The sequence below is a fragment of the Lutra lutra genome, chromosome 1 (genome assembly GCF_902655055.1).
Source record: "Lutra lutra chromosome 1, mLutLut1.2, whole genome shotgun sequence".
In the NCBI taxonomy this organism is placed as follows: Eukaryota; Metazoa; Chordata; class Mammalia; order Carnivora; family Mustelidae; genus Lutra; species Lutra lutra.
The window spans coordinates 107,011,842-107,026,791 of record NC_062278.1 but is presented as its reverse complement, the minus strand read 5'-3'; the positions used below and the strand labels follow the sequence as shown (position 1 = coordinate 107,026,791).

At 32.7% G+C, this 14,950-nt stretch overlaps 1 protein-coding gene across 2 annotated transcripts in view; it reads right to left on the bottom strand.

The window, feature by feature from the left end:
- ATP11B (ATPase phospholipid transporting 11B (putative)) overlaps nt 1-14,950 on the bottom strand; it is a 115,245-nt gene that overhangs the window by 31,891 nt on the left and 68,404 nt on the right. For both annotated transcript variants that reach the window (XM_047731340.1, XM_047731333.1), the window contains exons 19-24: nt 13,467-13,670; nt 7,888-8,041; nt 6,628-6,730; nt 2,956-3,101; nt 1,715-1,774; nt 75-202 (exon numbers count right to left, since the gene is read on the bottom strand). In XM_047731340.1, coding sequence (XP_047587296.1) covers nt 75-202; nt 1,715-1,774; nt 2,956-3,101; nt 6,628-6,730; nt 7,888-8,041; nt 13,467-13,670 — 795 coding nt within the window. The remainder of the gene's footprint in view (nt 1-74; nt 203-1,714; nt 1,775-2,955; nt 3,102-6,627; nt 6,731-7,887; nt 8,042-13,466; nt 13,671-14,950) is intronic.

Below are 14,950 nucleotides of genomic sequence, written 5' to 3'. Positions count from 1 at the left end.
CAAAAATTGATAACTATGTAATAATTATTTGCAATCAAAAGTGTTATGGACATATAACACTGGAAAATACTTACCGATAGAGGGTGGGCTTGCTCTGTAATACATGAGGATCTATATGCTGTTCCAATAGACTATATATCAGAATAGGTAGGGAAGTAAAACAAATATTGTATAAAGTCAGGTACACGCTGTCATATAGTGTCTAGAAAGAGAAATTGGTAGGAACTTTGAGATTCTAAACTATGTATTACTGTTATATATATAATCGCAAATAAGTATATTAAAAATAAACATGAGAATTATATAGCTTTTTCAATTTACACAAAAATTAATTTTAATAATTCTAATTTGTTTCTTATATGGACATAAACATATAATATTCAGATTTATATTCTTGTGGGAATTGGAACATTCTGTTATGTGAAATGATCCATATTTATAAGTGACTTGCACCTACATTTCAAGATTCTTCACAATTTGGTCAGTGTGATGTAATTTTACACAATTCTCCTACATGCATCCCAGGCTTTTTATTATTCCTTTGATATACTACACAAATAGTTTTGTTTTTATGGCTCTGTCTTACTCTCTAAGTCCTACATTTCCTTTAAGGCATGATCTAAAGCCCAAGCAGGTATTTGGAATTGGAAGTTACAGGTTGTCAATAGAAGTGAAAACAGTGATTAAGGATAGAGACAACCCATGAAAAACCAAAAATAACTATATCCTTATTTATTTATTAAAAACATTTTTATTTATTTGAGAGAGAGTGAGAGCATGAGCAGGGGGAAGGGCAGAGGGAGAGAAAGAAGCAGACTCCCTGCTGAGCAGGGAGCCCAACCCAGGGCTCAATATCAGGACCCTGGAATCATAACCTGAGAAGAAGGTAGATGCTTAACAGACTGTACCACCCAGGTGCCCCAAGCTCTTATTATTTCAATTAATTAGAATAATAGCCTTGATCAATTAGGGATGTATAGTGTGGTACATGAAAAGGATGCTCAGTTAGTCAAAAGTTGTAGGACCTAGTATGGTATAGCTGTTAGCTATGTGATCTTGGGCAAGTTACTTAATTTCTGTGGATTTCCATTTCATTTTCTATAAAATAAGAGTAGATCAGGAATGGCAAATATGTGACATGTGTACAACCACAGACCCACATGTGCTCATTATAGCTTACTACTAACAAATTACAGGGTTTTCTTTCTGAGCTTATAGCTTTAGAAACCTTTTCAATGTAGCGTTCTTGGTCTGGTGGTCTCTATCAATTATTTAGAATTAGCTTCTGAGATAAAGCCTAAATATCATTCCTGGACTCAGCAACTAAGCTTTCTTCCCAAGCCAAAGAAATTCTGCCAAAAAATAAATGAGGTAATCTCCCTATTAGTTATCCTGACATCACTTGATACAGAGTTTACAGAAGTATTACACATAAGTTGAAAAAAGTTACCCAAATTCTCTCATAAGCTGTTTAGAGTTAGTATCCATTTTACAGAAAGCATCCAGAATTAAAATATATTTTGGTATTAACATTCACTTCAACTTGAAAATCAGAATAAATATTATCAATGTTATACTGATCAAATACACTAATTAGGGATGTTTTGTCTATTTGAGGAATAGGAAAAACATAAAAAAATCCCTCCAACTATCAAAAACCGAATACACATACCTTATTCTAAAAAGGATAAATCAAAAGCTTCTCTTTACTTACTTGTTGAGAAAACAAACAGTAGAACTGATATAAAAATTGGGGTGTGATAAAGCACACATTCTGAAAAACAAGATTAAATGAAAATAATTAAAATATTTGGGTCTAAAAGAGAAATGATTTCTAAAAATAGCTATTAAAAAGCCAGAAACACAATCCCAGCAGACATGTAAGTAGAGGATCTGCTCATAAGAACTTGTCCCATCATTTAAAAATGTCTAAAAGAATTCTAAGCAGTGCCACAAATGTCAGAATGAAAATACCTTTGACTTTTATTGCTAAGCAATGCCATAATTTTGAATTTAAAACCTTCCAGCTATTCTTCAATACTTTTCATATACAATACAGTAAGTATAGTTTATTAAACTCTAGGCAGTAATAGCTTTAAAATTTAAAAAAAATGTTTAAAACAATAAATGGAACTAGGGAAATGTCTTTCCATTTCAATATACTTACATCACAGCAAAAGCTATTAAGGAAGAGAAAAATTGCCACCATCATTTATTAGCAATATGCAATCTACCTGTGTTTTTTCATTGGCTTGTAGCTATTATTTATAGAACATATGCAACACAGGATACTCTGGTGTACTAAATGCCTTGGTACCCAGCAGCAACTAACCTGGGTTCCACTTAAGTTCACCTTCTCCAAAGGGGTTAAGAGATAAAACAGTATTTCAACATAATTAGTTTTCTTGTAATCCAATGTTTTTACTTTATGCATTTAAAGCCCCTTTAATAAGTAGTTTATATATCTTGCTAGAGTACCAAAAGGTCACTCATGGCACAAAAAAAGGAAGAACCTCTGCTTTAAATCAGTGTATTGGACTTAACTTAAAACTTATTACTAGTTCAGGACAAAATAACATGGAAGAAATAAAATTAATTACATTCTAATTCACACAGGATGAAACATATCAATTTTAAGTGTGAATTCTGATGCTGACAAATGTATATACTCATGTAACCACCCCCATAATCAAATCAGAGAACTCTATCATCCAAAGTTCTCTTGTATCCCTTTCCAGTTGGTGCTATCGCCTGAACCCTTGGCCTCAGGCAACCACTGATTTGCTTTCTGTCAGTAAACATTAGATTTATAACAAAAATCTTGATATATTCCATAAACTGTTATTTTTACTTATGAAAACAATTTTTAAAAGAATTTGAATTGTAATTGCATATAAATTGAAGCCTATATTACTATGTCAGTAAATGATTGTAAAATATCTCCATGAAACTCACCTTATAAAAAAAATACTGTACAAGGGTAGCTATTCTAATATAATAAAAATGACCATGAACAAAAAGCAATTTGGAGAGGAATTTAAATCTAGCTATTGCATAGTCACTATTTCTTGCAGCTTGTCTTCCTTCTTTACCCATGATTCCTGTAATAAAGAAGACAAAATGGCAAGTTCATTGATAAGTGTGATTTTCATGATTTATCTGCAATATCTTAATTACCGATAGCAGCTGAACCTGAACTTAGGATCACTATATCCTAATATATAGCAGAGAGTAGACTCCCAAAAGGTTGTTCAACTTAAATAGGTAATTAATACAAGGCACCTAACATCAAGTTTCAAAGACTCAGCATATAATAAAATACAACTAATATAAAAATAATATTGAAAGTTCAGGATCTAATAAGAATATCGAGTTTTACATTAATAGACACGAAGTACTAGTTAATAGATTTCTAATGGAGAAAATGCTATATAACAAACTGAGGGTCTCAGAAGGGAAGGGTAACAGGGTGATGGGTATTAAGGAGGACATGTTGTGATGTGCACTGGGTGTTGTACCTAACTGATGAATCACTGAACACAACATCAAAAACTAATGATGTACTAACAGTGGCTAACTGTAATAATAAAAAAAATAGCTTTAATCCAATGAACATATAAAAAATATCCAAATTGAATGATTCCAACCTAGCAAAAATAAGCATGTTTAATGGTTTTAAAACTTTCACACACAAGTCAAACAAAATGTGCTCTTTATTTGTTTATTGAATAAATAACTTAATTATTTAAAAAGGAACTGCTGATTTTATTATTGGATTCAATAGGCATGAACTATTTCAATAAATATAACTGGAACAAACATTATATGGAGCAAACAAAAAGACTTAACAAAAATTGTATATAAGGTATGCTAAAAATTCTTGCATAATTAATAGTGAGAAAAGTTTTAACACTCATAACTTTTTATCTTTCCACAACTATACCTAAATAAAAAGTTACACATGAAGTAGCAACTCACCATATTAAATGTCTGTTTATTGTGACTATATTGCTCCCTACTTGTTATTTTATCTAACTGAGGCTGGACAAAATGTGCTATTTAAAAGTGTACAGTATCACCTGATGTCAGTACATAATTTTATCTGGTAAATATGACTACATTTTAAAGATTACAGTAATTCTTTAGGTTTCAAAAGAGTTATTATAAGCCAACTTTATTTTTTCAATCTGGAAACAGCTTTGAAAAATGATTTTTCAAAATTATAATTTATTTTCATCATAAAAGGATTAAAATTTTCCAAAATGTATAGGTAAAGATAATTACATTTATAACACCTAGAGAAGACTACTAGTTTTGGTCTATATCCTTTTAGAATTTTTCCTTCTGCATTTTTTGGGTGTATATACAAATATGATATACAAAATGAGATTATTTGTTTTGTGATCTGCTATTGTCATTTAATACATTATGGACACTGTTTATAACATATGTTTTTGTCAACATATTCATTTATCTTTCTCAGAAAAAAATTCCTGGATACATAATTGCCAGGTCAATAGGCACACATTTAAAATTCTGTTATACATAATAATGCAGGGTATACCAATTTACACTCCTGCTAATATTGTATACAAGGATTTGTTAATTCTATATCTTTGCCGATTCCAGGTTTATCATTTTTTGTAATTTTTGCCAACCTCATAGGCAATTTTAACTTGCATTTTTTTGATTAGTGACTGAATACTTTTTTCAGGCATTTAGTCTTCATTTTAGATATCTCCTTTTGTGACAACCGATGACTCACATCCTTCTGCATATTTTACCAAAGTGTTTTCCTCATACTCCTTAATTTAAGACCTTACATACCAGAAATATTAAGACTTCGTCATCTGTTTTGCAAATATTCTTTATTAGTTTCATGTTTAAAATCTGCATTTGGGGGTATTTACTTCTGCCACACATACTGATGTCTTCCTTCACAGTGCCTTGCTTTCTTTGATATTTCTACTAAAAAGATCCTCCAATACCTCAAATTACAAGATTACTCATTAAATCTTTTCTTCTATTACTTTTTGTGGTCTTTAAAAAAATTTTTTTAAGATTTATTTATTTATTTGAGAGAATGAGAGAGCACATGAGCAGAGGGACAAAGAGAGAGAAAGAGAATCCCAAGTAGATTCCCTGCTAAACATGAGTGCAGGGCTTGGGGCTCAATCTCACAGAGCCTGAGATCATGACCTGAGATGACACCAAGAGTCAGATGCTCAACTGACTGAGCCACCCAGGTGCCCCTCTTTGAAGTTTTTTTTAGAAAATCCTTAATCCATCTAGAATTTGTTTAGCTATAAGCAATGGAAAAGAATCCCAACTTCTTTTTTTTCCTGAATAACCAAACCAGTTATACTAATATTTTTTTATCAAGTAATTTGTTCCCCTACTTATTTGAAACATCTCCTACGTTATAAAATAAATTTCCAGATATTTGAATCTATTCTGTTCATGGGTCTGTTACCATCTAGACTCAAACTGTTATAAATACTGTAGCTTTTTATGCTTTAATGTATGGTATAGGAAATTATCATCAAATTGTTATGGAGATTTATGGGAAACAATAATAGAAGTTAGAAAGAAAATTAAGTTATCATAATGAAGATTTAATTAGCTCAGAGAAAGGAACTGATTTGAGAGCTACACTGGAGATATTAGACCTGAGAACTACTTCACAGGACATTATAGTGGTGATTGCAGAAGAGGTATCAGCTTCTTTTCTAACTAAAACTTTATCTACTTCATTAAAAAACCTTCATACTTTTCATCTTTGCTTCTGTATTTGTATAATAAAGTTATTTAGGGATACAGGTCAGACTATGGTTTAAATATGAAATGACTAATAAACATAATAAAGTGATATTAGTATCCTAAATCCAACAAAAATTTTAGGCAAAAATAGAAAAGAAATTAGAATAAAGGTTATTAGATTAGAAAATTATTTGAAATTTTGTATTTATTATTTTAGTTTAATTTCTTATTTCTAAAATTGTCATTAGAATGAGTTACAGAATCTTTAGGTTGAAAAATAGAGTAAGTAATAACACTCTAAAACAATAAATTGAAACAATGAGGAGAACTATGTAAATCACAAATTTAGAGTTTAAGAATGATAAAGTGATGTGAAAAAGTACTTCTCAAGTACTTCACAAGTGAGAAAGTACTTGCAAAATGGCAAGTAAAAATTAAATTACTTCATTATGAAGGGGGCTTGGCAAGATAAAATCCACTAACATGGTATTTATTTCCTTGAAATTTTGTAATTAAAATATCCTAGGGATGCCTGGGTGGCTCAGTCAGTTAAGTGTCTGCCTTCAGCTCAGGTCATGATCCCAGGGTCCTGGGATCAAGTCCTATAAGGGGCTCCTTGCTCAGCTAGGAGCCTGCTTCTCTCTTTGCCTGCAACTCCCCCTGTTTGTGCTCTCATTTTCAATCTGATAAATAAATTAATAATCTTTAAAAAAATCCTAAATATTGGGCTTAATTGAGGGGGATACACTGATCTATTACTATATTGCATTCATATATTTGACACTGCACTTTAGTCCACAAAAGGAAAATTCAAAGTCACCAAATAAGTATACCAACTTTAAAAATTCAAGTAAAAAAATCAATCACCTATGCCGACATGTGCTTCTTGTATCATGCTTACATCATTAGCACCATCACCAACAGCCAATGTTATAGGTTTCTCAGGTGAGATTTTTATCAGTCTTATTACCTGAAAGATATACAACTAATTGGTTATTTATTATAAAATTTCAATTTTCTTATAGTAGTCATTTATTTGAAATGACAGTTATAAGAATAGTTGAATAATGAAAAAAATTAATTTTGTATTAGACAATAATATGCCCTGGGGTTCATTTTCTGAGAATTTAGGAATGTCTTTCAAACATGTCACAGCAAAAAAGAATATTATCTTTGGATTTTATCATGGGAATCAAGAATCTTAAATACTACTTAATAACTGTGTTAGAAAATAGTTAGACATAATTGAACTTAGGCAAAATGTTCTCTTTCTCAGGAAATTATTCTTTTCGTTTGAAGTAGAAGAAAGATAATTACTTTCTCTTGTCATAAAATTTAAGAAATTTTAAAAAGCAACAAAGATTAAATTCAATAAAGTCAAAAGAAAGGTTTCTTTGGAATTCTTGAACATACTTAAAGAACCTAGGCATTAGCTCTATTTGGTCTTTAGTTTTAGTCTCCACAGACCGGGGTACATGATTTATAACAATATAGGCATTTTAACACTCACTTGAATCATAGCTGAAATTTAAATATTTCTTATATATAGCTTCAAACCACAAGAACTGACTTTTTAACTTAAAGTTTCATCACTTAATAGCTACTTTTAACAAAGAATTATCACTGTATGAGAATGCAAAAATTAGCAGAGATCCACAGAACCACCTGAAGTGGCAAAAGTCTAACAGGTCCTCATTAGCTAAATAACTGAAGAAACTAAGTTATCATAGTTCAATTTCTGTCTCAGCAAAATCACAAACTGATATTCATCAAAGACTTTGTAGGTCATTACGAATAGTTGAAACTAATAATCACTCTGAAAATTCCAAAGGTCATTAGACCAATGTACTTGGTTAACATTCAAAATGTGAGAGGTGACTCACTTAGTAACATTCATACACTACATCCTACCAAATAGGACTAGATAAGGCATTAACTTTAAAGAATAATTTTTCACTTTTTTTTAAAAAGTAGGCTCCATGTCCAGCATGGAGCCCAAAGACTCTGAGATCAAGACCTGAGCAGAGATCAAGAGTCAGATGCCCAACTGACTGAACCATCCAGGAGCCCCCAAGAATACTTTTAGATCTAAATATCTTTCTGCAATGTTTTATAACACAAACATACCTTTGCTTTTTGCAGTGGTGCCATACGACAGCATAATACAGCTGAACAATTTCTGCAAACTTCCATAAATAGTTTTTCATGCTCCCTGAGTGCAAGAGACAGACTGGTCCCATCCACCACCAGCCCGTGCTGAATCACATGATCCTCTTTAATTCTAAGAGAAAATTATATCCTCTGTTAGATACATTGAAGTTGTATTATTTATACTTAAATTTAGCAAACAAAAATTCTTACAAAAAGATGGACCATAGACTTTATGGTTACAAAACTGATATACTGGGGAAGAAACTAAGTTATGAGATTAAGCAGAACTGACAGCTGAGATTAAGCAGAACCGAGAGTGACTTATATGATGAGTAAAATAGATGATATTCAGTTTTACAATGAACTGATACAGATACAGTTACTATATTTTCTAAAATGTGAATTATAACACTCAGAGGTTTTTTTCCCCTAATTTTAGTATGAAAAATCATATAAAAATAAAAACATTATTAGTTATACATTTAGAAAATCCTAATTTTAAAGAATTAAATGCAATTAACAATGTTCAGGAAAATTAGTAAGCCAGATTCACTATGGGAGCAGGAAGGAATAAAATAATCAAAATTGTCTTTTGATATTAACCCCTTCTATGTAACACCAGATATTCCTATGGTGGAACATGAATAACACTCTCTGTGGGCATATGCTATATGAGTACCACTCAAAGTATGATCTGATTACTGACAGCTGGGTAAACTGTTGCCAGGAAGAGACAAAAAGCTTGCATCAGTATGTGAATCAACTATAATACTGGGCAAACTATTTTGTTCAACTGTTTCTCCCCATTCTCCCTTAATAAAACTTTCATGATAAAAGAAGCAGCATCTAGATTTATATTCTGCTGCAAACATCTTTCTGTAGTTGAAGGCCAGCAATCAAAGTAGCATTGTGTTACATCCATAAAGAAAATACTATTCACCACAGTATAGCAGACTGCCTGAGAAATATCCCTTCATTTTTTTTTAACTTAATGCCTTTTAAAAATTTTATTTAAATTAAATTAATTAACATGTAATATATTATTAGTTTCTGAGGTGGAGGTCAGTGATTCATCAGTCTTACATAATACCCAGTGCTCATGACATCACATGCCCTCCTTAATGTCTATCACCCAGTTACCCCATTCCTCTACCTCCCTCCCCTCTAGCAATCCTCAGTTTGTTTCAGATGCTTTAGAGTCTCTTATGGTTTGTCTCCTGATTTTGTCTTGTTTTACTTTTTCCTCTCTTTCCCTATGACCCTCTGTTTTGTTTCTTAAATTCCACGTATGAGATATGACAATGTCTTTCTCTGATTGACTTATTTCACTTAGCCTAATACCCTCTAGTTCCATCCATGTCATTGCAAATGGCAAGATTTTATTTTTTTGATGACTGAGTAGTATTTCACTATATATAACACATCTTCTTTAACCATTCATCTGTCGATGGATATATCCCTCCATTTTTATTTCATTTTTCCCTGCTTTGTTGAGATACAGTGGACATATAACATCATTTAAGGCATGCAATGTGATGATTTGCTACACATATATATTGCAAAATGATTACCACAATTAAGTTAGTTAACACCTTCATCCCCTCACGTAATTACCATTTTTTGATGTCGCAATTAACTTAGGATCTACTCTATTAACAATATGTAATACAGTGCTGTTAATTATAGTTATCATGCTCTACATTAGAATTCTAGAACTTATTCACTTTATATATAAGCTAGAAGTTTGTAATATTTGACCATCATCTCTTCATTTCCCCCATACTCTGGCCTCAGAAACCACCATTTTACTCTGTTTCTATGAGTTCAGCTTCTTTATATTCCACATGTATGTATTTGTCTTTCTCGGTCTAACTTACTTCACTTAGCATACTGCCCTAAAGGTCCATCCATGTCACACAAAAAATTTCTTTTTATAGCTGAATAATACTCCTGTGTTTACACACAAACACATACACACTTTTCTTTATCCATTCATCCAACAACAGATACTTAGGTTGTTTCCATTCTTGGCTATTGTGAATACTGCTGCAACGAACATGGTAGAAAGTGCAAATATCCTTCTGAGACAGTGACTGCATCTTCCTTGGATATATATCCAGAGGTGGGACTGCTGGATCACACAGTTCTATCTGTAGTTTTTTGAGAAACCTCCATATTGTTTTCCATAGTGGTCATACCCACCATTTTTTTTTTTTAAGATTTTATTTATTTGACAGAGAAAGATCACAAGTAGGCAGAGAGGCAGGCAGAGAGAGAGAGAGAGAGAGGAGGAAGCAGGCTTTTGCTGAGCAGAGAGTCTGATGTGGGGCTCGATCCCAAGACCCTGGGATCATGACCTGAGCCGAAGGCAGAGGCCCCAACCCACTGAGCCACCCAGGCGCCCCTATATCCACCATTTTTAAATCAAAAGTGAGAACACTATTAAATGAGCAACAAGGAATAAAAACTAAATATATATCAAAAGATTTTAGTCTTGTAAGAAAATATGAGTTAAAATGATGTCTTTCACAGTATGCTTTATTACTATTGTGTTGCACTATAATCAATAAGCATTCAATGATTATCTTTTACAATGTGAAATTTTAAAAAATGTATTTTTCTTTTATCAATTGCCCAGTATTTGAAAGCAACACCACACTGTTTTTTTCTCCCTACTGGCCAAATTTTACTTAGCAACCTGTGCTCCCTGCACTGTGTTCAGTCTAAGCACTGCCTGAGCACGTCTCAGAAGAATGGGGTAGCAAGCAGCTAAGAGTGGGAGAGATCAGATCAGTTTTCCTCTGGAAACTTCCCAAGGCAAACTAAATTAGATTTTCTCTGGAAAGGTTTTATAAGTCACCGTATTATTTCACTATCCAGGAGATATTTAGGAAATATAGCAGAGCATCTCACAGTTTTGGCACATAGTAGGCAGCATCTGTTCATCTCTGTGGCTTCACATCTCAACACTTCCCATACCCTCTTTCCATCTTGTATTCTCTGGCCATACTCAACTACCATCACTTCTCTCTCAGCTCTGGAAATTTGCATATGCTGTCCCTTATGCTTTTTTGTGTTACTCTCTGACAGTTAACATTTCTTTTGGGAGACAGCACAGTCTTGAGTTTTCCCACAGAGCTCTGTTGTCTAGGCTAAGCTTCCCTCTTCTATATATCCAGAGCTTTCTGTTCTTGCCTGTTACAAGCCAGTTGTAACAGTATATCCAGTATATATAACCAGTATATCCACTGCTGTTTCTCCTATACATTGTAAGTATTCTGAGAGTAAACAATACTCCTTATATGACTCTGTATTCCAAATTCTAGATAGCAGACCATCAATGTATGTTTGTGAAGAAATGTATATAAACTAAAACTTTCAAAGGTATGGAATTCTTTGTTCTACCCAAGATTCTTATTTTTATTTATTTTTATTATTTTTTAAAAGATTTTATTTATTTATTTGACAAAGAGAGATCACAAGTAGGCAGAGAGGCGGGGGGGGGGGGAAGCAGGCCCCCTGCTGAGCAGAGACACCCCCCCCCCCCGCGATGTGGGGCTTAATTCCAGGACCCCGGAATCATGAGCTGAGCCAAAGGCAGAAGCTTTAACCCACTGAGCCACCCAGGTACCCTTACCCAGGATTTTTAGAACAGACATTTTCTGGAAGCCTATAAATCAAAATCCTATTGACTTATCTGGTTATTTCAGGAAACATATTCTACCAAAAAGATGGTATAAACTTCATATAGCCAGCCTGAAAGAAAGACTGTAGTCTTTACTTTATCATATAGCTCTTGTACAAAAAGGGAAATAAACAATATCCATAATAGTAACAGAGTCATTAGAAGCGTAAATTTAGAAGACTTAAAGAAAACATTCTAAAATACAATAATTATCTTTAGATGTCTGTATTATGTTATGTCCAATCATTTCTTCTTTATCATCTTCAGTATTTTTTAAATAGACACTTACTACTTTTAAAATCAGGATTAATATTCTGGAAAGCATATATAAAGTAAATGACTCTGAGCAATTAATTTCTATGTTTTAGGGAGTTCTTGTTGATATTATGGTATTTAAATGTTTAAGCAGCCACAATGGTGGTGTCACTACTCCCAAGCTATAGTATAATTACCTAGATCAACCCCCTTTTTGAACTCAAGCAAAGAACCTTCTGAGAGTTGTACTATCTCTTTAAAACATCCCTTAAATAAGTTTTCCTTTGATGAAATTGAGTTTAGTACCACATTAATGCCTACATATCAAATGTGAATATAGCTCTGAAAATATACTGATAACTGTGGTACTGTCTTTTCACATTTGTTTTTCTGTATTAGCATCACAAGACCATAAATGACAGGTACCTGTAGGAGACCTAAGATGCCTACATATGAGCAACCCTGATGCTTACACTGAAACAATCCTAAATTCACTGTGAAAAATCAGAATGTTAAAGGGAGCTCATGAATAAAGTTATCTGTCTACAAAACACAGACTTAGAAAAAAAAAGAATGAGCTTAGAGTATAAATACTTGGGTAATTATCATAGAACAATAAAATGCAGATTAATTTCCCAGTATAGTTAAATAAATTAGATTTGACAAGTATTTTCTGTAATGAGGTAGAAGTAAATATTTTAATTTTTGGTTTTGTGGGCCAAGAGGTTGAGGATATAATATAGGTACTTATACTAAAAGAGAGGAAACAGATTTTGACAAAAATTTTTATTGACTAAGTAAAAAATGTAGTAATAGTAATTGAGCACAATTTTTAAGTAACATAAATCTACCAATGAGAAGAATGGAAATCTTTGGGGGTAGGAGGATAAAATTTTGCTTAATTGGGGTTTAAAGTTTATGCTCCCTACCATCAAAATCAATTGCAAATGTCCACCTTTTAATGATGAACTATAATGACATTTTACATTTTAACACAATAGAACTATCTTTAATGAGATTTTATACTTCATCTTTGAATATGTCTCTTCAATCAGGTAGTATATTAAAGTGTCACTGATTAATAAATACAATGCCATCTAATTTGATAATAAAATAATCAGTACTTCACTGTGCATTAAAAGTATATTAAAAGTCCATTTTTCTTTTGTTTGAACATGATTGGTAAATACTGATAATAAAAATACAGTAAAATATCATAGGGTAATATGGGTGACACTCAAAACATTACTGATTTATAATGGTGTCACAGTAATCTGTAGCAAATCAAGCAGCAGTGAGAAATGATAAGTGTTTCATAAGGTCTCTGCCACAACTATCCAACCAGGCTACTGTAGTGCAAAATCCTTTACTGATGATATATAAATGAATGAATGTACCTGTGTTTCAACAGAACTTTACTTACAGACGTTTAAATGTGAATTTCATAAGTTTTCACATCACAAAATATTACTCTTCTTTGGATTCTTTCTTTTCCTTTAGACAACATAAAAATTATTTTGAGCTCATGGGCTATAAAAAACAGGAAATGGGCCATCTTTGACCCATGGGCCATAGTTTGCTGACCCCTGAACTCATGAGATAATTACATTCTTACCTTCTGGCAAGCTGCCTCAATTGTTCAGCACATTCGCCATCTGATTTCTGGTTTACAAGTTCAAGGATGTTCATGGTTCTGTGAAAATGTCCACATGATAAACTCACACTAACAGCTGTTTCATGTTTATCACCAGTTAGTACCCATACTTTGATACCAGCCATTCTCAGTGCTTCAATAGTTTCTCGAACTCTATCTTGTAGCCTGAAAATAAAAGAAACATTAGCAGTAGAGAATACTTCTTTGACTATTTTAAATATAAACCAGATAGTACATGTAATGTTAATTTTAGACTCCCTGATGTCTAAACACGGTAACTAATGTTATAGCATAGTGATATAACCGAATTTTCTCCCATTAGGGAAGAAACAGGAATAATCAAATTAGTGGTCATCTGGTTAACATAACATCTGCAAATTTGTATTTTAAGAATGTATCTTCAGGGCGCCTGGGTGGCTCAGTGGGTTAAGCCGCTGCCTTCGGCTCAGGTCATGATCTCAGGGTCCTGGGATCGAGTCCCGCATCGGGCTCTCTGCTCAGCAGGGAGCCTGCTTCCCTTCCTCTCTCTCTGCCTCCCTCTCTGCCTACTTGTGATCTCTGTCTGTCAAATAAATAAATAAAATCTTTAAAAAAAAAAAAAAGAATGTATCTTCAAAGTTGATTTTTATAGAACCACACTAAATATATGGTCTTCATAAACTCCTATTTTATTTAGAAAGTCTTAAATTTGAAATTAGAAGATTTTTCTCTTTTTTCATAAGAAAATTTCTCATATCAGTAGTTTAAAAACCAAAATATGGATAAAATAAATCAATATGATAATGGAAATTTATCCAAAATATAGATAAATAAAGGATGATGTAATTTCAGGTGAGTCTCAGAAATCTCATTAGGAAAACTAAAAGGTAAATGAAAACCTATATTTAAAAAAAAAAAGAAAAAAAAAGAAAAGAAAACCTATATTTTAAAAAATGCAAACATTCTTAGAGACAGATGGTAGGGAACAAAGACTAAATGGACCTTAAGGAATTCACAAACTAACAGAGGAGAAAGTCTTTAAAGAAATACTTGCACTGCCACAAAAACAACATAGAACTACCTACAAAACAGAATACTTCACAAAGAGAATTTTTAATCCTATTAGGGGTAAGGAAAGGACTTAGTGGAGTGGGGGTACTATCTGAGCTATACTTTGTAAAGACATTCACAAATGGATAAAGGAAAAATTATCCAGGCAGAAGGCATAGCCTTGCTAAAGAGAAAAGGCACAAAATAGAATAGTTTTAGCTACAGTTGTTCAGAGAACTATATATGGTTTGGTACTACTGAGCAGAAAGTGGAAGCAGGCAGTGGTGGGAAATGAGGCTGGAGAATTAAGCGGGTGCTTAAAGCCCCTGTACGGCACACTGAGGAGTATTCTAAAAATTGCCTATAAGCAAAACTATACACAGCAGAATTCTCTCATCTATTTAAGATATCTGCTA